Source organism: Leptopilina boulardi, unplaced genomic scaffold, assembly GCF_019393585.1.
Source record: "Leptopilina boulardi isolate dan_hultmark-lab unplaced genomic scaffold, ZJU_Lbou_2.1 LbouV2_223, whole genome shotgun sequence".
In the NCBI taxonomy this organism is placed as follows: domain Eukaryota; kingdom Metazoa; phylum Arthropoda; class Insecta; order Hymenoptera; family Figitidae; genus Leptopilina; species Leptopilina boulardi.
The window spans coordinates 286477-309670 of record NW_026137778.1 but is presented as its reverse complement, the minus strand read 5'-3'; the positions used below and the strand labels follow the sequence as shown (position 1 = coordinate 309670).

The following is a 23194-nucleotide window of genomic DNA, read 5'->3' as shown; positions in this document are numbered from 1 at the left end:
GGACGACTTTTGTAAAGCTTTTAATCAAGAAAAAGCAATTAAATGGATTCAGAAACGATGGGAAATGAAATTAGTAGCAAAAATAAATGATTCTTTATTAAAGAAACATACATTTAAACATAAAACAATTATTCTTACTATTTCTAACCCCTGCGTTAAAAACATTGGGAAAACAGTGTTTTCTTGGTAATTTTACCTTGTTATTGGGAAAATATGGTTTTCTACCTTACCGACATTGGATATTAATTTAACGCAGGTTTTGTCGAATTTTCAATTTCAATAGAAATCCAAAATTATTTAATAAAAAGTGGTAAAGGAAATTAAAAATAAGCACTTAATTATGTTTAATAACATTTTGATTATTTTGAATTGCTTTTGAAATTAGAAAATCAAAAAAACCGCGTTAAATTAATATCCAATGTCGGTAAGATAGAAAACCATATTTTCCGAATAACAAGGTAAAATCACCAACAAAACACTGCTTTCACAATGTTTTTAATGCAGAAGTTAGAATTAGTAAGAATAATTGTTTTTTGTTTAAGTGTACGTTTCTTTAATAAATAATTATTTATTTTTGCTTCTAATTTAATTTCCCAACGTTTCTGCAATCATTTACTTGTTTTTCTTGATTAAAAGCCCTACAAAAGTCGTTCGTTTCAGTGCGTTTACAAACTTATGAGCATTTCGGATACGGAAAAGTGCTTGTATCCGAGATTCTCACGGATTCGTTTACCAGCTATTGAGCTTGTAACCGGAATCCACTTTTCTTGTATCTTTTATTTTTTACTGGGCGACGCTTTTACGCCTAATTGTATTTCGTAGGTGTTATTTCTTGTTGAATTGCACTAATACTTTTATTTTTTTACTACGTTTGGCATTTAATATGGGAGATAATTAATAAAACAATATTTCCATGCATATTAATTTAAAACAATAAGTAAAATATAAATTTTGCGTACTAATCTGCCAGCTCGATTATTATGTAAATTAACAGTAGATTGAATATCTCCAGCTTTTTCTATTGAATCTAGGAATTGTTTTGAATAGTCCATTCCATATTCAACATTGTGAGAACAACCACCCCATTTCCACTGAATATTTCTATCTTTGGTAATTGGTTTTCCTTTGTAACTTGATGGATCGCAACCACAGGATAATAAGCGCCCCATACTACAAGCACGAGCTACACTGTGGGCTATTCCGGCTGCTGAAATAGCATAAGCAAAAGCAGTTTCCTTGTATCCTGAAACAAACAAATTTTACTTAAATAAAAATCTGTCATATGAAATAATTTTAGAAAGTTAGACTAATTTTAGGTATTTAAAATTTGTTGATAATAATATGCGATCGAACAAGTTCCCAATTGGAAATAAACGATTGGTTTATTAATGGGCCAATATTGGTAGCAAATGGTTTCAATAATGACCCAAGCTTGTGGAAATCTTAGAATGACAAGATACTGCCATAATAACCCTATGGGAAATTTGCCAATGCTTACGATTTGTTCAATATTGGTCCACGGTTGGCAGCCAATCTTTTTTTCTTGGTAAAACTATTGGAACCCAATATTGGACCGCGAATGGTAAAATCTTTCTATGATCACGCCGTTGCCAATCATTGGTAGCCAATATAGTTCCATCATTGTCAACCAAGGCAAAACACGGATTCTCAAAAGCTTGGTTATTAATTGGCTACAAAGATTGGGCCAGTATTGGAAGCTAATCATTGGTCATCAACAACGGTCCAATCTTAGTAACCAATTATTAACCAAGCATTTGAATATTCGTTATATGTCTTGTCAGCCAATGAAAAAACAATATTGGAGACCTAATAATGGCAATATCATCCCAAAATTTAATAAAACGGGGTCCACTATTGGCAGCCAATAGTCCGACAAGAAAATAATACAAAAATTTCATTTCACATATGGAGATAATTAAAATATCCCTTCTCAAGAAATGAATTCGAGGCAGCCCTATCCTCCTGTAAAAGAAACTCCGCCCCTGGAATTGACAGAACAACTGGAGAGGTAATTAAAGGATTAGGTCCTACCTCCCTGGAATTTTTATTGATACTGTTTAACAGAATGTTTTTAAGATCATCCTTCCCGAGCGACTGGCAGGAGACAATGGTCATTCCCATACCTGAACCTGGAGGCAAAGGTCTTCGACCTATAGCTCTTACCTCTGTGTTCTGCAAGCTATTCGAACGGATGATTCACCAGAGACTGGAGCATCGACTCGAGAGCTTTCGCTCCATCCCCAAATATCAATTTGGTTTCAGGAGAGAAAGATCCTCAATGGATTGCGTTTCCACTCTGGTGGCTGACATAATGAGCGGCTTTGCCGAATCTGCTCACACACTGGCTATATCTATTGATATAAAAGGTACTTTCAACAATATGAGACCAGCGATATTGAATAGACACCTGATCAACTTAAATATTCATCCAAATATAGTTAATTTTATTACTTTTTTAACCTCTAAAAGGTGGATCTCCTTTTCCAATGGTCCTGACAGGAAACTCTGTGGAGTTGGTGTGCCACAAGGAGGAGTCCTCTCCCCACTTCTTTTTAATATCTACTTAAGAAATATAGGAAAAATCCTACCTGTTAATTTTAAATATGTTATGTATGCCGACAACCTCCTCTTATATGTCAGGTTTTCGGACCTTGATTCAATCTCTGAGGAGGTCTCAGCAGTTCTGCGCATTCTCAGAACTTGGCTTGCAGAATTGGAGCTCGACGTTGCCCCACATAAGACCAAATGTTGTGTTTTTTCCAGATCCAGAATTAACTTCGACGATCTGGAAATCCACTTGGGGGACACCTCGATTAAATGCGAAAAGACCCTAAAACTGCTCGGCATTATAATAGACAGGAAACTTACTTGGCTGCCTCACATAAGATATATTGCTGACAAGGCAATTAGAGCTCTGAGTATAGTGAAAATTATAGCAAAGGTCACCTGGGGAACTTCCCCTCTACTCACACTCATGGTAGGGTAACTGTGGGTAATTCTGCTGATTTTTAGTGTGGGTGAACTTTGCAAAGCTTGTCTGAGCTGATATTTAAACCAAATGTCGTTATTTCAATTACAAATGAAAGTTTTATTATTAAATTTTGCTAATAAATTAAAGTTAGGTTTATTGGACACTCCCCGCATTTAAAAATATCAATTAAAAAATAATTGTAAATGAAGGTATTGCTGTTGAGATGTCGGTATTCCTGTGTGTCAATTACTAACGAAACACTAATTCCTGTGCGGGTATAACTGCAGAAAATCAGGCTGCGCATGAAACAATGATCTGAGTGACCGGTATAACGTCAACAAAGAAGTTAGGTTATGTCTTTGCGAAGAGTTGCGCAGTGAACGTATTTAAAAATGGCAGAAATACCCACAAGCAATGAAAGTATTGCTGGTAATACAGTTTTAAGGAATATTAATTATAAACAAATAATAAATGGGTAACTAAATATTTATTTAAAACAATAAAGCCTACTTTATTAAATATCTATATATATATATATATATATATATATATATATATATATATATAATATTAAATATATAAAATAACAATAAATTGTGTATATTATTGAAAATGTTGAAAATATAAACGTTTTCTGATAGGTGTTCATGGCTGCCATATTCCATAATTTCATTGAATTTAGTTATAGTCTACTTTAAATTTAAATAATTACATTAATAATTAACGAAATGCACATTTTTCTTGGCTATTTCATCAAGTAAGATGTAGAATAATTTTTGCTGTCATTTTGAACAAATCATATATTCATAAATGATAAATAATAATAACTTTATAAAAACTGCAGCAATTGGTACACCCGCAGGAATACTTACAGTTACCCTACATAAAGGACTTATCCGTTCCATCTTGGAGTGGGGTTCTCCTCTTTTTGCAGATTCTTCCATAACCAATTTAAAAATCTTAGACAGAGTACAGTTCGCCTCCCTTAGAATCACGTTAGGGCTTATAAAAACCACCCCTACGAATATCTTACTTGTGGAAGCTGGGGAAATTCCCCTAGCAATGCGCAGAATCAATTTATCAAACTCCTTCATAATACGTAATCTTAAATGGAAAGACAATCCTCTCATTCCAAAACTATTATTGTTGAGAGGTAAACTCTCTGGTCGCACTCTTAAGGAGTACGTAACAAAATATGCCCTACTCAACTCTTTTAACAGAATTCAACCACCATCTCAAATATTCTATAGAACAAATAGAACTTCGCATTTTGACTGGGACTAGACATCCATCTCGTCCACTGTGAATTGTGACCTAGTCTCAGGTTATGAATTTAAAAACCACCCTCACTCTGAGAAGGCTTTTAGAGAATACATTAAAAAAATTACACAAATCATACTTTAATATACACAGATGCCTCTTACAATAAGAAAAGTTTTGTATCCTCTGCATCAATCTATGTTGAGGATCGGGGTTATATAATGCACGGAAAAAATTTTGGTGCACCGGTTGTACTGGTTAGTTAAAAAATTGTTATACTTTAAAAAAGGACATCAGTTATCCCGGTTTGCTGCAACCTATGTCCTGTACAGTGCATCTGATGGCCCTTAAAGCGCTTCCGACGCGCCAAATCAGGATAACAGTTGCCCGCAACCCATAGTACAACAGTTCTACCGTAGATTGCGCATCTAATACACCAAAATTTTTTCCGTGTGGGGACTCCTCGCCAATGTGGCACTTCGATCCTCACAGCCGAACTGTTAGCCATCTATAACGCCCTTAAATATGCTGAAAAGAACACCATTAAAAAAATACTAATTATTTCAGACTCTCTATCTGCCTAAAACAGGATATCAAATTGCTTAAAACACAAAGACAATCCCGAAATTATATATGAAATTAGTTCCCTGCTACATACAATTATACACATCAATAGAGACGACAACTTATCCTATCAACGCTCAGTCTACTTTCTCTGGGTCCCTGGTCACTCTGGACTCGTGGGCAATGAGAAGGTGGACGCCACGGCGAAATTAGCCAATACTTACTCTAATCGCATCACCATTCACCCACCTATCTCTGATTTTAAAAATGAGATCTTGATACCTGACATGAAAGTCTGGTTATCAAGACTTTGGCCCTACTCCACACAAGTTAGTGACAATCCCTATTTCCGCAACGTAAGCTATGAAACCATCAGACCCTGGTTCAAGAATATTTCGCGACCCAGACGGGAAATTGTAATCATCCACAGACTTAGATCAACTCACATAGCGACAGCAGACCACCTCAGTAGATTTTATTATGATGTGGCACTGGATTGTGGGTGTGGGTCAGCCTGGAGGAGCTTGGATCACATACTTTTCGACTGCCCCTTACTTGAGCAAGCAAGACCGGACCTAATAAGGTATCTGAAGAAAAAATTTCCCGGAGTTGAACCGAGAGAGATCTCTTTGGAGGTTCTTCTATACTGTCCTGATGAGGAGCTAGTCAGGGAGTTGGGAGGCTTTATGGTCCTTGGTGGAGTTAATATTTAATAGGAGTTAATGCCGGGGTCTCCCGCATCCTCCTCTTCTTCGGACCGTTCATGCAAAATCCACAAGATCACTTGCTATGAATCAACCAAACGGCAGGTCCCAAGTAAGATGAGGTGACGGTTGCTGGCTATGCTCTTTGACAATCTACTCTACCTAATCTTTGGGCAGTGAAACTCTACTTATTAAAGTCTCAATGAAATTATACACCTAGATGACAATATAATTTTGAACTCGGACACATTTCTGACATCTACGGGGACTGAACTTACTGAACTGCTCATCTTTCCTTCCCTGCACTTTTACGATATTACTAATGAGGGGTGACACTGATCCGACAACTCTGACCAATGTGAACTCACCTAATGTTCAACCGATATAGACCATAATGCCTCGCTAGGATCTCGGAGACATTCCACTCTATTCTGTTCTTTTCCTTCATGTTTGTTGTTCTGACAGTTGGCTGTGCCTGAAGTCATTTAAGAAGAAAAAAAAAAAATTAAAATATCTGCGGCCATCAAAACGGCAAAGTGTGAAAAAAATTGAATTCTGATTTCAACGACAAAGAAGTCTGTTCTTATAGTGTGAGGGTAACACCTTGATTGCGAGTGGAAACGACTATCACACATCCTTTACGCCACTTGTCTGAATTATTGTCATGCGCGCATCTTTCGACCCAGCGCGGGAATCTTCAAATGTGATTTCAAACATTGTGTGAAAGATTTAATAATTTTTTATTACACTACATTTTAAAAAAATTAATATAATTAAAAAAATGAAATAATATTTAAAAAAAAATTTTTATTTTAAAAAAATATTTATTATAAAAATAAAAATTATTTTATTCAATCTAATTGTTTTTAATTTTAATAATAAGTATTTCACAAAATAATTACAGATTTTTTCAGGATTCTTTCTTTGAATCTATAATTATTTATTTAAAGCGTTAATTATGAAAAAATACTAATTTTTATAAATAATTTTATTCAAAAATTTGTAAAACAAGAAATTTCCTCTAAAATATTTTTGAATAGGGGAGACCGAGGAGGAAAGTAACAAAGCTTATAACTTTTAAACAAATTATCGGATAGACATGGTTCAAACATATTTTTATTCGGCACTGTTCCCCCTTCCTCCTCCATAGTGTGTCCGAGCCTGACAGGAAAGGTTAGGTCTGATTCCGGTGTGACGTGCAGAAAAAACGTCAAAAGTAAGTTTTCGTTCAAATTTTCAAAGTCTCGTATTTCTTTAATTTTATTGTTTTTCAAAATGTGCCTTTCGTTATTTTGTAGCCTTATTATCTGTCTTTAAGTTGTGCTTAAACAAACAATTTAACATTTGTGTAGTTTTAACTTTTTTGTTGACATACAAGAAAAAAGCGACCGAGGAGGAAAGTAACACGCTACTTTTCTCCTGTTGTCGATATTGTCCATGTTTTAACTAATGATTGAAGCAAATCGTATTTAATTTTACGAATAACAGAGATTTATTTAAGAAAAACCTGTGATCTAGGTAAGCATAAAATATCTTTAAGAAAAAAAATGAGCTAAATTCATAAAATGTTCGAAATATGTCCTAAATATGTCCCAAATATGTGCCAAATAAGTATAAAGTGTACTTAAACTTTTATGTGTTCCTAATAAAAATATTTCTAATTAATAATAGTCATTAGTCTAAAGAATTTTACATAATTTTATACTGTTACTTTCCTCCTAGGAGCTTGTTACTTTCCTCCTCGGGGGTGAGGAGGAAAGTTACAGATGAAGAGCTTGCGTAAAAGTTATACTGTGAACTGTCAATTTATTATAAATGTTTAATTCAAATTTTATTTAAAAGGTGAATGACCAAGCTTTCATTTAATATATTGGACAAATTTATCCGACAAATATTTTTAATGCTAGCATAAAAAAACTGATTTTTGTTACTTTCCTCCTCGGTCTCCCCTACATTTTGATAAGAAAATATTTTTATTTAACATATATACATATAATAAATATTAAAAAAATATAATTTCAATAATGGACCAATTTAAAAAAACTATGTTTTGATTGAAATTCTGAAATCAGTAAGTTTTTTATTGGTTTTATTTCATATTTCTTCGGTCAAATCGTTTTGTTGTTTCCTTCAAAACAACTTTTTACTTAATCTAACACTCATACCCAAGTAGCACGGAATATTGATTGAATGTCACCGTGATATCAAGTGGGAATATTCCTGTGACATTCAGCGGATATCAAAATGTCCGCTTCATGGGGACATTCCACGGTGATATTCCTGTGACATTCCCATGATATTCGTATGATACCGAGGGAATATTCCCGTGAAATTCATGTAATATTGAGGGGATATCCCTGTGATATTGAGCGGAATATTCCTGTGATATTGAGGGAATATTCTTCTGATATTGAGCGGAATATTCCTGTGATATTGATGAGATAATTTAAAAAATTCTAAAAAAAAATTTTTTCTATTATTTTTCCATTTACTTATTTTTTTATTAAAACAATCAAAACAATCAAAACAAACAACATTTTAGAATTTTATAAATAACAGGAATATTCTCTTAATATCACAGGGATATTCCCTCAATATCACACGAATATTCCGCACAATATCACAGGGATATCCCCTCAATATTACATGAATTTCACGGGAATATTCCCTCGGTATCATACGAATATCACGCGAATGTCACAAGAATATCACCGTAGAATGTCCCCATGAAGCGGACATTATGATATCGCCTGAATTTTCGTGAAAATATTTTCTATTTAATTCAACGCTAATATAGTCTTGAGTCAAGAAAATGCGAATGTTAATATTTAAGTAAATACTTGTTTTAAGGGGAGGGACCTGTGAAATTTCAACCCCTTGAAGTTTACGTCGTTGAGAGGTCCCAATTTTTTTTCTGGCATAATTCAGGTTCTAAAATCAAGATATAGTGTCAAAATTAAAAAAAAAAAATTTTCCGCCATTTTCAAAATTCTATTTTTCACGAAAATTTAAATTTTCAAAAATCCATACGATTGATTGTAGGGAGTCGTGTCAAAAGCATGTAAAAAAATTTTTGTGAAAAAATATTAAAAATTGTAGAACTAGTTCCACTTTTTTGATAAAAATATGAGAAATATTACATAAAATACGTTATATTTTCAACTACTTTTTTATTTTTCATATAAATACACCCATACATACATGTACACATACATATATACATACATACACACATACATACATATATTCGTACATTCATTATTACATACATTCTCAATACACAGGTACACACATACATACATACATATATACGACATTCATACATACATACATTCTCAATACACAGGTACACACATACATTCTTGTACACATTCTAGAACATGCCCGCTGCGTAAGTTGTACCTTCATCTTCTATCAAAATTTTCTCTCTGTTGCTCTGTGCCAGAGCTATAATTCTTCGCGCATTTTTGAATTTTTCTGTTGATTTGTTTATACCTGATTCTATTCGCTTTATATCCCGTGATTCAGCGATTGAGAGCGTGTTATTCCCTACTGGTAGCATCATTTTTTTAAGTAACGCTTTGACAGTTTTTGTACTACCGAAATTGTACTCACAAATCGCTAGAGACGTGGCAATTTGTACCCTTTGTTTGCAAACAAATACCTCTTTTGGACATTTATTCCATATAACGCTATGCAAACTCTCATTGGCATTTTGAGTCAAGCATCTTGAACACCGAATCAATAATGACTCTTCTGTCAATCTCTTGTAAACAGGAAGTGCCTTTTCAAAACATTTTTTATTTAGCGGTGTATGTACGTTTTTCTTGTGGTCTCCAGGATTTTTGTTTTTTGCTAGTGCTGCGTTGTAAAAGCACCAGGAAGATTCACCATCAGGGCACTTTGTATGTAATGGATCTTCGTCGGTAGAAACGGCATGATAAATGGTCGCTAGTATTGCGTCTTTCATTTTCTATAAAAAATTTTACATTATATTCAAATACAGAGTAGGAAGTTTTTTGATTTTCAAATGAACCGCCGGCAACCAAAAGAGCTTACGCGAGGTTTTCTTTGACCCCTGGAATAGCTGGAAACTCGCTGAACGCGGGGCCAATGAAAGTCACGCGTAAGCCATTTTGATCGCCGGGAGTTCAAATGCATTCAAGAATCTGAGACAATTTTATATCTAAGGATTATTCACTTCTTGAGACTATTTGAGATTACAAAAGTAATGAATAAATACATACCGGAATATCGCCCTTATTTGAATATATGGCTTTCTTATAATATTCAGCAAGCTTTTGTATGGTTGACTGCTTTAGTTGTCCATGTCCTCTTCCCCCAAGTGTGTTTTTTCGTGCTCTTTCCTCTACCACAGTATTTGTCAGTCCTGTATATAACCTGTTGAATATTGTAATTTAGAATCGAACTCAGAAATAATTCATATGTTACTTACCTTTTTCCGACATGATTCACGCAATCTTCTTTGATTATTTCGAAATCGTCTCCATATATATTCAGACTAAGCAAGTGATTGAAAGTTTTAGCGTCCCCATCTGAAAGTATTGTTGTAAATCGGAAACCATATGACTCCGAACGTCTCCAAATACTTTCTGCTATTTTTAGTTCCATGGAACCTGAAGAGCCAGAGTGGTTGCATTGACAATCATTCGCATGTCCTTGTTGCCACATATAATATTCAGGAGAAACTTCTCCTAATTCGGCAGCTGCAATACTGCAAGCCTGACAAAATTTTGACATGACATCAAAGTCAACAATCAGTCCACTCTCCAAATCGATAACGCAACCAATTCCATGCTTAGATTTGAAGCCACGAGTATGCCAGGATCCATCATAACTAACGCCAATATTCAATATTTGTTCGGGATTTATTTCATTTGTCATTCCAACATCATTTGACAGTTCAACTTCAGAATTTGATGTCTGCATTCGAAAGTGATTATTATCAGGGCAAATATCTTCCAATAAATCTTTGTTTTTAGCATATTCTTCTCTAATCAGAGATCTGCTTTCTTCCATAAATTCTTTTGTTACTTTATCAACGCATGTACTTGCCGTTGTAACATAGCTTTGAAAATTAGATTTTGCAAAAGGTCGCATGTTTAGAAACATAGCAAACTGTTCTATTGCAGCGTAACCTTTTCCTATATACAAAAACGCAGTTGCTATACGTAGATTGATATCAAAAGGTGGTCTTATACTTTTTTCCGATGTTGTTCGTCTCGAAGTATAAACTTCCGATTTTAGAGAGTCAAGTCCGTTTCTTTCACACTCTTCACATTTCAAGCTGAGTTTGCATGCAAATCCATAACCTTTGCTATCTAAATTAAACTTCAATGCATTTCCATTACAGTCACTACATTTCACTTTCATTAGAAGAGGATTTAGCTGCGTGACATCAATAAAAGCGTATTGTAAATCAGTATCATTTTCACTTACTTCACCGGACAATATATCAATTTTGTTTTGAATTCTTTTATTTATCTCAGGCTGGTGATCCGTCTGAATATCACTTGAATGATCGAAATTATCATTACTTGAAGAGTCAAAATCACTGTTTATATTACAAGCGTCATTCTTTTTCCAGCGAACATTTACTAAATCGTGAAAATACTTTTTCTTCTTATTGGCAGGCATTTTACTTACAAAACACTTAAATTTCGTCAAAACTGAGTTTCGCAATAGTTGCTTTTAAAATAACTATTCACAATCAAATCCTGATCTAAATTTCAACCTTCAATAAGCAATTTTTATGTCGAACCGGTAAAAATATATGTAATTACTTGAAAGAACATGTTTACGGTTGTCATGACGAATTGAACTGAAAATAAACAAATGACATTACATATATTTTCACCGGTTCGACATAAAAATTGATTATTGAAATTTGAAATTTAGATCAGGAATTGATTGTGAATAGTATTGATATTGATTGTGAATACTTGAATTTTGACTCTTCAAGTAATGATAATTTCGATCATTCAAGTGATATTCATACGGATCACCAGCCTGAGATAAATAAAAGAATTCAAAACAAAATTGATATATTGTCCGGTGAAGTAAGTGAAAATGATACTGATTTACAATACGCTTTTATTGATGTCACGCAGCTAAATCCTCTTCTAATGAAAGTGAAATGTAGTGACTGTAATGGAAATGCATTGAAGTTTAATTTAGATAGCAAAGGTTATGGATTTGCATGCAAACTCAGCTTGCAATGTGAAGAGTGTGAAAGAAACGGACTTGACTCTCTACAATCGGAAGTTTATACTTCGAGACGAACAACATCGGAAAAAAGTATAAGACCACCTTTTGATATCAATCTACGTATAGCAACTGCGTTTTTGTATATGGGAAAAGGTTACGCTGCAATTGAACAGTTTGCTATGTCTCTAAACATGCGACCTTTTGCAAAATCTACTTTTCAAAGCTATGTTACAACGGCAAGTACATGCGTTGATAAAGTAACAAAAGAATTTATGGAAAAAAGCAGATCTCTGATTAGAGAAGAATATGCTAAAAACAAAGATTTATTGGAAGAAATTTGCCCTGATAATAATCACTTTCGAATGCACACATCAAATTCTGAAGTTGAACTGTGAAATGATGTTGGAATGACAAATGAAATAAATCCTGAACAAATATTGAATATCGGCGTTAGTTATGATGGATCCTGGCATACTCGTGGCTTCAAATCTAAGCATGGAATTGGTTGCGTTATCGATTTGGAGAGTGGACTGATTGTTGACTTTGATGTCATGTCAAAATTTTGTCAGGCTTGCAGTATTGCAACTGCCGAATTAGTAGAAGTTTCTCCTGAATTTATATGAGGCAACAAGGACATGCTAATGATTGTCAATGCAACCACTCTGGCTCTTCAGCTTCCATGGAACTAAAAATATCAGAAAGTATTTGGAGACGTTCGGAGTCGTATGGTTTCCGATTTACAACAATACTTTCAGATGGGGACGCTAAAACTTTCAATCACTTGCTTAGTCTGAATATATATGGAGACGATTTCGAAATAATCAAAGAAGATTGCGTGAATCATGTCGGAAAGAGGTAAGTAACATATGATTTATTTCTGAGTTCGATTCTAATTATATACAGGACTGACAAATACTGTGGTAGAGGAAAGAGCACGAAAAAACACACTTGGGGGAAGAGGACATGAACAACTAAAGCAGTCAACCATACAAAAGCTTGCTGAATATTATAAGAAAGCCATATATTCAAATAAGGGCGATATTCAGGTATGTATTTATTCATTTCTTTTGTAATCTCAAATAGTCTCAAGAAGTGAAAAATCCTTAGATATAAAATTGACTTAGATTCTTGAATGCATTTGAAAATCAAAAAACTTACAAATTGACAGAAAAATTCAAAAATGCGCGAAGAATTATAGCTCTGGCACAGAGCAACAGAGAGAAAATTTTGATAGAAGATGAAGGTACAACTTACGCAGCGGGCATGTTCTAGAATGTGTACAAGAATGTATGTGTGTACCTGTGTATTGAGAATGTATGTATGTATGAATGTCGTATATATGTATGTATGTATGTGTGTACCTGTGTATTGAGAATGTATGTAATAATGAATGTACGAATATATGTATGTATGTGTGTATGTATGTATATATGTATGTGTACATGTATGTATGGGTGTATTTATATGAAAAATAAAAAAGTAGTTGAAAATATAACGTATTTTATGTAATATTTCTCATATTTTTATCAAAAAAGTGGAACTAGTTCTACAATTTTTAATATTTTTTCACAAAAATTTTTTTACATGCTTTTGACACGACTCCCTACAATCAATCGTATGGATTTTTGAAAATTTAAATTTTCGTGAAAAATAGAATTTTGAAAATGGCGGAAAATTTTTTTTTTTTAATTTTGACACTATATCTTGATTTTAGAACCTGAATTATGCCAGAAAAAAAATTGGGACCTCTCAACGACGTAAACTTCAAGGGGTTGAAATTTCACAGGTCCCTCCCCTTAACTTGATTAACACATAGTTCTTGAATTAAGAATTTAGTATTTGGCAGAAGTAAATATGTTATTATACCAACCCAATATTTTATTTTTTCGAAATACCAAAAAGTATTCAATCAAGAATATTATGTTCTTAAGCAAAATAATAAAATATTGTCTGAAGAATTTTCATTTCTTGAATCAAATAGTTTTATTCATTTTCTTTGAATTCATTTTTTATTGAATACAAATCCCGTATTCTTCATCCAAGAAAATATTTCTCTCCAAATGGATATAAAACTATAATAGGAGTTTTTGAAAATCGTCAATTGAGTCAGGATGGCATAGTGGTCTACGAGTGACTATATACACCGCAGTGAGAAGAGAAACATTGTCATGCGAAAGTAAGAAACTTTACTCATCGAGGAGTGAGTGAAATCAAGATTGCCAACCTAGAAGACGTGTTGGTAAGGTAGGTATTGAATTTTTTCTTAAGAAACAATAAGAAACTATTCAATACCTACCTTACCAACACGTCTTCTAGGTTGGCAACCTTGATTTCACTCACTCATCGATGAGAAAAGATTCTTACTTTTCGCATGACAATGTTTCTCTTCTCACTGCGGTGTATATTCACTACTTTACAGCTTCTGGTGCGCGCAACCCGGGTTCAGTTTCTCGGACCGTGAAAAATTTTCATTGAAGGTATACTTATTTTAATTGTGTTAAGTATTAATTAAATATAAATATGTATGTAAAATAAACATTATTTAAATAAATAATAAAAAATATCAATGTTAATAATAATAAATAAAAATGTTTGACTTAAGAATTAGACATGGTGGGATGAAGAAGGGGTGTAGGAGGGGGGGGGTAATTCAAGTAAATATTTACTTGTATTGGAAAAATATTTTTTTTGTTGAACTCCATAAGTTTTCTCAAGTCAAGAAAATATTTTCTTGATTTAATATATGAGGCATTTCATATGAGAATACGGGGTCATGTCTCAGATTTTTCTCAAAATTCGGTAAATTGTAGTGATAGTGGTGCTAAATAAGTGTACAAATTTGGAATTTGAAATTTTTAATATTTTTCGAGATATTTACAATAACAAATTTGAGCAATAATTTTTTGCTTTACTTATAACTTTTTCCCTACTAAAAATAGAGAAAAATGTTAAAAATGTTTTTTACGCAATATTGTTTAAGTCATAATAAATTGATGGTTAAATTTTTGAGATGGCATTATTTTTTGTTTTCCAGATATTAATTAATTAACTAACAAAAGTTAATAAAAAATGAAATATTTTACGAACAAATAAAATTAGAGTAATTTTAGAAACACCATTAGAATGCTTATCAAAATCCGTATCAAACGAGCCCTATATGAACTATTTCTAATAAACGGGTGTTAAATTAATAAAAAATAATAAAAATTATTTAAATAATTAATAACATTTAAGGAAATGAAGATAAACTGGCAATTCTTTTTTTATTTGGAAGACCATCTAATTCTGTGTCAAAAAAAGAATATTAAGTATTACCAAGAATCAAAAATTAATTATAAAATGTTATTTAGAAAAAGACTGAAAAATACCATGCCGAGTAAATAGGCAGCCCCCTCCAACTTGTGTCGTAGGGTGCTGAAACCTCAATTTTCAATAATCATCTGTTAATAATTTAGATTTGTTAAAAATGTTATTTACACTGGTTTTATTTAATACAGAATTAGATGATCTTCCAAATAAAAAAAGAATTGACGGTTTATCTTCATTTCCTTAAATGTTATTAATTATTTAAAGTTTAGGAAGTTGTCTTGAATTTCTCTACAATTCTTATAGAAATACTGCTTAGAATTTTTCAAAGAAAATATAAATAAAATTTCTTAAATTATTCTCATATCCTCAGTTCCTGAACAAATTTAGGAATGATTCTTGCACAAAGTTTTTCCGTGTGAGTTTTGAAAGTAACCGAAAACTTAAGTAGTTTTGATCCGGAGTATGCGAGATACGTACATTCTGCACTGTTCATAAAAGTTAGTTAACTTCCAAAACATTTTTCATTTATACGTACGTTCGACTTGGGGTGAACGAAATATTTAAAAAATGCGTTTGCTCAATATACAGTTTGCAGTACTCTCTAAATCTGGACCGAGATTACGACTAGCAATGCTGCTAAGTTAGCAATTATTGCTAATTAGCAAATATAACTTAACAAAATTTCATGACATTTGTAGGAAATTTATCCCACAATCACATTTTATTGCTATTTGGTAAAAAAAAATTAAGTACAAGCTTATACAATAGAAATTAAAATCAAGTTAACCTAAAAAACCAGCAAATTGACACCAAAGTTTTGTCAAATTGCTCGGATTGATATAGCAGTGAGCATGAAAACAATTGAAAGATTTCATGCAACATAACAATTTCAATTGCTTAATCATATACAGGGTAGCAAGGAAAATGTTAATCATTTATAAGATATTATTTATTATAAGTACAATAAAATAGAGGATTAAATAATAAATAATTAAATGAAAACGTAAAAGAATCAAAATGAAATAATTATTCAATTAAATATATTAAACCATAATAAAAAATAAATTATAAATAATCATAATGAAATGTTTCTCGAAAATATTATGATTATTTATTAAATAAAAACAATTATATTAATACTATCATATTAACAATATTTATGAAATGAAATGTTTAAAGTCTTTTTTTTGAATTAATATGAAATCAAATGTTTCTATTCTTATCAATTAATATAGTTTTTAAGTGTGTATTTTTCTGTAAATAATTCATAGGTTAACCTAAATCTGTCAAATGATTAGAATTTTATTGAACACCCGGTAGCAATATTTTTTTCCAGCGTGAATATAACTGACATTGCCAACTAGCAGTTTGCTAACTTAGCAGTATTGCTTGTCGGAATCCCGGCCCTGAATTAGTAAAAATGTTTACTAATTTGAATTAGTGACTCACTTTTTGCTTCTGAATTAGTGAAATTTTACTAATTAATAGTAACTGTTACTAAAAATTAGTAAAATTTAACTAATTCTTAAGCAAAAAGTGAGTCACTAATTCAAATTAGTAAACATTTTTACTAATTCAGATTTAGAGAGTAGAGAGCACTAGGAACTTCAGCTACTAATTGAGAAAGATATCTATTGCCCGCAGCTCCAAGTTTAATATACGACCCGTAGATACTTGCGCGAGCATTGCACTGATATTTAAAATTGACCAATAAGATAAGCTTGCTACGGGGAATCCCGTATTAAACATCAATCGTTGTCACACGAGTGGCGCACTCGTATATTTGGAACGACTTATTTTTAAAACAGCGCGCGCTAAGTTGATCCATAAGGTGAATCCAGTAAAATTTTGAATTTCGTGGTGAGTGTCCAGTTTCTATAAATGTAACTTTGCTAGGCCATTATTTGAAATTGACCTTGCTGTCGCATTTACCATCAAATGTCGCCGAGTTGCGGCTTTTACAAACTTCATTTTTTAAATTTTGATTTTTTCTATTCATAGAAGACAAAAGACTTACCTCGTTGAAGTAGAACGCTACTTTGTTGTGTTCTGCTGCTAGGCGTAAGTGAGGAACAATTCCACCTGTGCCACATAAACTGATGCTGGCATTCGGATATAGCCATCTGCAGACCTTTAACAGCAGCACCTGTTACGTCCGGCTTTTTATGACATAGCTCTCGCTGTTCCTTAGTTAAACCTGGTATTCCATTACATACTACAGAGTTTCCACTCATCCATTCATCCATAGAATTACTTATGATGCATGTCACTCTACAATAAAAAAATTAATTTGTCAGAATTACCATTAATTGATTACTCTAAGCAACAAATTTTAACATTATTTGGACGTCCGCATGAAAAGCGACCACTTTGGAACTACATTCAATACGTGACCGCATCTGAAGAAGCTTGTTTACGACTTAAAATCAATTTTTTATCCCTCATGCATAAACATCCCAGCAAACACTGTTACAGGTCAGTTATAGAACTGTTACAAATGTTTTAAGAATATGTGGATATAATTCCGAAGTAGGGGTTCCTCCAATTTTCATAAAACTTGGTATACTAACGTATTTTGGTGCGCTTTGTTTGGCGGGGGGATCACATACAATGACTGTGATTGGTATATATTATGTATTAGTTTTCATGGTTTTTTGGATTTTTCTCGAAAAATTATTACTTTTGGTAAAAAAATTTATAGGAGATAAAATGTGTGTTTTTTTAAGACCTACAACTTTTGTTTAAAACATTTTTCGAAATTTTGCGTTTTTTACGAGTTAATCGCAAAAAACGATGATTTTATGGTGTTTTTTATGATTTTTACCATGATAATCAAATTTGCACCAATTGTCACTATCATTTTCGTAATCAGCGCACCAAAATACGTTAGTATACCAAGTTTTATGAAAATCGGACGAACCCCTCCTTCGGAAGTACACCCAAAGAGATTCTAAAATAAACATAATAAATAAATAAACTTTCTAGAAAACTTTATTTTTGGTGATGTTTTTTGGTTTCAGCGACTCAAAAAACATAGGATTAGACACCCTACTCGACTTTTCGTGAAAAATGAAATTCCAACCCCCTCCCAGGGGTTGTAGGGGGTTAAGGGGGTAAAGAATTTGTTTTTGATGGTGTTTTTTGATTTCAGCCACCAAAAAAACATAAGAATAGATACCGTTGTCTATCCTAGTCTCATGTATAAGCTACTGTGTGTGGAAAAAGGAAAGACGAAGCAATTTTTATGACAAATGAGTTTTATGTCAAATGAATTACCTATTTTTTAAAAATTATTTTAATAGAATATCCCAAACTTTTGCACTGTTTCGAACATAATATCCTACATCTTAAAATTTTAGACAAGTACCGCCAGAGGGATATAAAACATTTTTTTAATTTTACTTTCTGATATCGTTTATAATAATAATAATTTTTAATCTCTTGTGCAAAAAGGAAAGAGAAAAATTCAGGATATCTGCCCAAAGAGCACGTAATATTACGTTAATATCACAGTAAAATTACATGAAAGATTTGTAATATTACGGTGTAATATATACAGTAATATTAAAATGTCCGCATTTTAATATTACAGATAATATTGAGGTAACACTACAAGTAATATTGAGGTATCACTACCAGTAATATTGGGGTAATATTACAAGTAATATTGAGGTAAAATTACACTGTAATATTAAAATAATATTTAGATAATATGTATTACATCACTTTATATTTAATGAAAAAGTTTTGTCATGGCGGGAATCGAACTTCAGTCAAGACTCTTAACCAATGGACCACTTGTACTTGTAATATGACTTGAACTTTTTGTGAAATATAAAAAACTTTCAGCAACGAATGTATTTATATCTTTCGCAAAAAGTAAAAGCCGTACTACAAGCACAAGTGGGCCATTGGTTAAATTGATGTACGGTAGGTTCCAAGTTATCGATTCCCCCCATGTCAAAATTTTTTCATCAAGTATAAAGTCATGTAATATTATCTAAATAGTATTTTAATATTTCAGTGTAATGTTACCTCAATATTACTTGTAATATTATTATCATGAGGCGGACATTTCAATATTACTGTAATATTACGAATCTTTCATGTAATATTACTGTGATATTAAGGTAATATTACGTGCTGCTTGTGTGGTATTTTTTCAGATTTCGCGATGACTTTCCTATGTGTGAAAAAAACATAATTTTATTGCTTGTAGTATTTTTTGACAATCTCTCATGTGTCAAAAGACGGACATAGTTAATTAAGGTATAAAACTTAGTTAATGACTAAATTAAATATACCACTGAAAATTGTAATTCAATTTGGTATTAAAATATATAAGAATTGAATTTTGAAATAAATTTCAAAATAGTGTGCATAAACTATTCGCTTTTTTCCCTATCTATTTTTTTAAACCATGTAAAATGATTTTTCTTTTTTTGAACTGCCATTAATAAACTCTAAAGACATAGGTCAGTCCAGATACTGCTAAAAGCTGTTCTTTTGAAGAAACAAGGTTACAGTATCGGAAATCTTATATGTCTGTATTTTATGACTTCTGTCTCATAAAGAATTAATACGTAAAACAGACTCACTTGCACAATCTTGAAAACATATAGAAAACTAAAATACACATGTATTTTAGTAAACAAAAAGAAGAAGAGAAAAGAAAATTAAAAATCAGTTTTATTAAAATTTAAAATGTTCATTCCATCATTTCTTGGTTATAATAAAATGTCGAATATTGATGCTTACAATTAATTTTGAAATCTTTGAAATACTACCTTAGGGGTCGTCTATAAATGACATCACAATAAAACGAACATTATTACATCTATATTTTATTATTTATTATAATAATCATCTTTGGGAATTTGTCTTCCATGGCACAGTCTTATTAGGAACATTTGTTACATAATAATTAAATATAAATTAACAAAACGTAGAAAAGTTAAATATATCTCCATCTTCACTGAAAGAAATGGTTTGGGGTAACTGACAAATAAATATGGTTGGGGTTTTGTTTTCAACTGGCGATAAAGTTAGGTTATGTTACCCACTTTTTTGGTGATTTAAACATCTATATGTATGAAACGCCATTATGTGTGGCTGAACTGTCTATATAAAATATAGCTGTATCCAAATAGCAGATTACCAATTCATTACACTCAGAAAAAAATTCCTTTGAAGCAACCAAATTTTGGTTAAATCAACAAAATAAATGCATTGATATACAGTTAACCAACATTTGGTTGCATAAACCAAACGTTTATTTAGCTCAATCAAATTTTTTCTTTGTTCAAAAAATTTATTAAAATAAACCAAACAGTTATTTAGATCAAATAAATATTTATTTGAATTGAACAAATTTTGTTTGAACTAACCAAAAATTAGGTAAATATAAAAAAATGGTACATTTGGATCAAACATATCTTTTTTCTGAGTGTACGGGAAAACTAGGAATAATTCTAACTGTACCAACGAATTATTTCTTTCAGTGTAGCCCTCCCCTGCGGGTAAGATGGGATACTCTAAGAAATAAGCTTGGGTTTGCAAAGAAATTATCCTATTACACTGAGAAAAATATTTAGTCAGAGCAACCAAAATTTGGTTGGGCCAACAAAAAAATTTTTGTTGGTATTTAAGCAACCAAACTATTTGTTTGTGTCAACCAAAAAATTTGGTTGAGTGTTTTTTGTTGGCATAACAAAAAAGTTTGGTTATCCCAACCAAATTTTTTTTGTTAGGTCAACAAAAATGTTTGGTTCATCAAACAAACAGTTTTTTTGTACACTGAGAAAAATAATTTCGTAATAATAAGAAAATAATTTAGTTGAGCTTTTTTAGTTGGCGTTACTAAAATATGGTTGTCACAACAGAATAGAAAGTGGCAATAAATCGGGAAGTTTAGTTGGCTCTACCAAAAAATATATTTGAAGCTTTCATGTTTACGAACTAAATAGTTTGGTTCCCAGTACTAAATAGCTGACATGCTGTATTGCGCACGCGCTCTTCTCGTAAATATGGCGTCGCTTCCCATTCACGGGATGTCAACATTAACCATATGTCGTTCGCGTCGTGAAGTTTCAGTGTTGAATTTTTTATGTTTTTCAGACATTTTTTAAAAAAAAAAGTTTGTGTAGTGAAAATAAATAAATAAAACTTGTTACAAGAACGAAAGTTTTTTTCCAGCTTTTATACATTGTGAAAATGATTTAATCTCAAATTGTTAGTAGGATTCGTAGAGTAGTGGTCAGCGTTCTCGACTAGCGTTGCGTAGTCTGAGGGTTCGAGCCCCAGCAGTGTTAGGTTTTTTCCGCGATAGAAATTAATTTAAGTAGGCATAGGTAGGTTATATAAAGAGAAAAGGGTGAAACAAAAAAATAAGTTGGTTGAGAAAACAAAAAAAAAATTTTCATTTAACTAAATTTTTTGTTTGCTTAAAAACAATAAGTTAGTTGTGCAAAACAAAAAATTTGGTAGACCGAACAAAATGATTCAACGAAAAAATTTAGTAGCCCGAACCAAACGGATTAGTTGCACATATATCAAAATTTGGTAGAGAGAACCAAACTTTGGTAGATGATACTAAACATTTTTCTCAGTGTAAAATTAAAAATTTTATTCTACCTTATTTCTTTTCTTTTTTTTATTCATTTCATTATTTATTTATTATCAATTTAACATTGAATTTATATTTATCCAATTGAAATATTTGTGCACTGGGAAAAAAGGTTTGAGCTGACAACCAAATATTTCATTTAATATATGTGCAACTAAAATTTTTTGGTTGACACAACTAAACTTTAGTTGACATCAACCAAAGTTTGGTTGAGACTACCAAATTCTTTTTCATTTTCTTATTTAGTCGTCTGAAACAAACTTTGGTTGTTGTCAACTAAAGTTTAGTTGTGTCAACCAAAAAATTTTATTTGCACATATATTGAATGAAATATTTGGTTGTCAGCTCAAACCTTTTTTCTCAGTGTGGACTTTGAAAAATCTCATCTCCGCCTGGGATCGAACCTCTGTTTTAAAACTGAAGTTCGGTAGCTCTGAACACTGGACTACCCATTCTTGTGAGAGATTTAAACTAACTGTTCTCTTAAGCTATGAGCTAAGAGCGAATCAAACTATTTGGTTAACGCAACCAAATTTTAGTTAGGACAACAAACGATCATTTGATTTTTTAGACCAAACTATTTTTGTTGCAAATATTAAATTATTTTTCTCAGTTGCGAAACTACACTTAAAAACTGACCAATAATTAATTGACATTGATCAGTAAATTACTACAGCTGGATCTATATCTTTCTGCAATGAATCCACAGTGGTATAAAAATCTCATTTTCCATAAAAAAAACCGGTAAAATATTACATTGATTAAAACACTCCTAATCCTTTAAAAAATTGAATAATGCACGAAAAAAAATGATAAGGTTGGGGCATCCATATTTATGAATATGGAAGGAACATCAATTATTTATATATGGATATGCCAACCGTAGATCTGGATGTGTCAATTTAAAAATTGGATATGGTAGCAATATAATATTGATATCCCATATTTATCATTATATATTATTTTTATATTTACAATAAATAAACTTATACACAACACCACGATAAAAGACACACGCAAAACCGGTAAAACAAACGATGAAAATTGAGGATGATTATCAGAATCAACAACTGTCATCGCGGCAAACTAGCGCAACTGTTGGTATCAAATCTTTAAACTAGATATGGAAAACTGATCCATAGAAATATGACTGAGGCAGCTATATATGTGACAATCAACAGCTGAATTGTCAGCATAACCACAAATATGGATGCCACATCTAAGGAATGTAGCAATAGCATATGCCTCCCACAACCATTGTATTTTGATAGTGTTTCCATACTAAAAGTTGCCGTCAATGTTTAACTCTTTAAACTCTTTAATGTTAATAAATTACATATAAAATTGAAAAATTCAACTTTTTTTATTTTTAATATCGGAGTGGTTTCCAAAGTATTTTCGTCCTCTGAACACGATTCTGGAACCCAAATTTGCTTAGCACGTCAGGATTTTGAGAAAAGAGGTGGTAAAGACTCCAAAAAAGTGTTTTTAGCATATTCTTAACTTAATAAA

At 32.0% G+C, this 23194-nt stretch overlaps 1 protein-coding gene across 1 annotated transcript in view; it reads right to left on the bottom strand.

The window, feature by feature from the left end:
* The window catches only part of LOC127279812 (protein Wnt-10a), a 51418-nt gene that overhangs the window by 2498 nt on the left and 25726 nt on the right, over positions 1–23194 (bottom strand). The window contains exons 2-3 of the mRNA XM_051302404.1: positions 17075–17328; positions 960–1243 (exon numbers count right to left, since the gene is read on the bottom strand). Of these exons, the coding sequence (XP_051158361.1) occupies positions 960–1243; positions 17075–17328 (538 nt within the window). The remainder of the gene's footprint in view (positions 1–959; positions 1244–17074; positions 17329–23194) is intronic.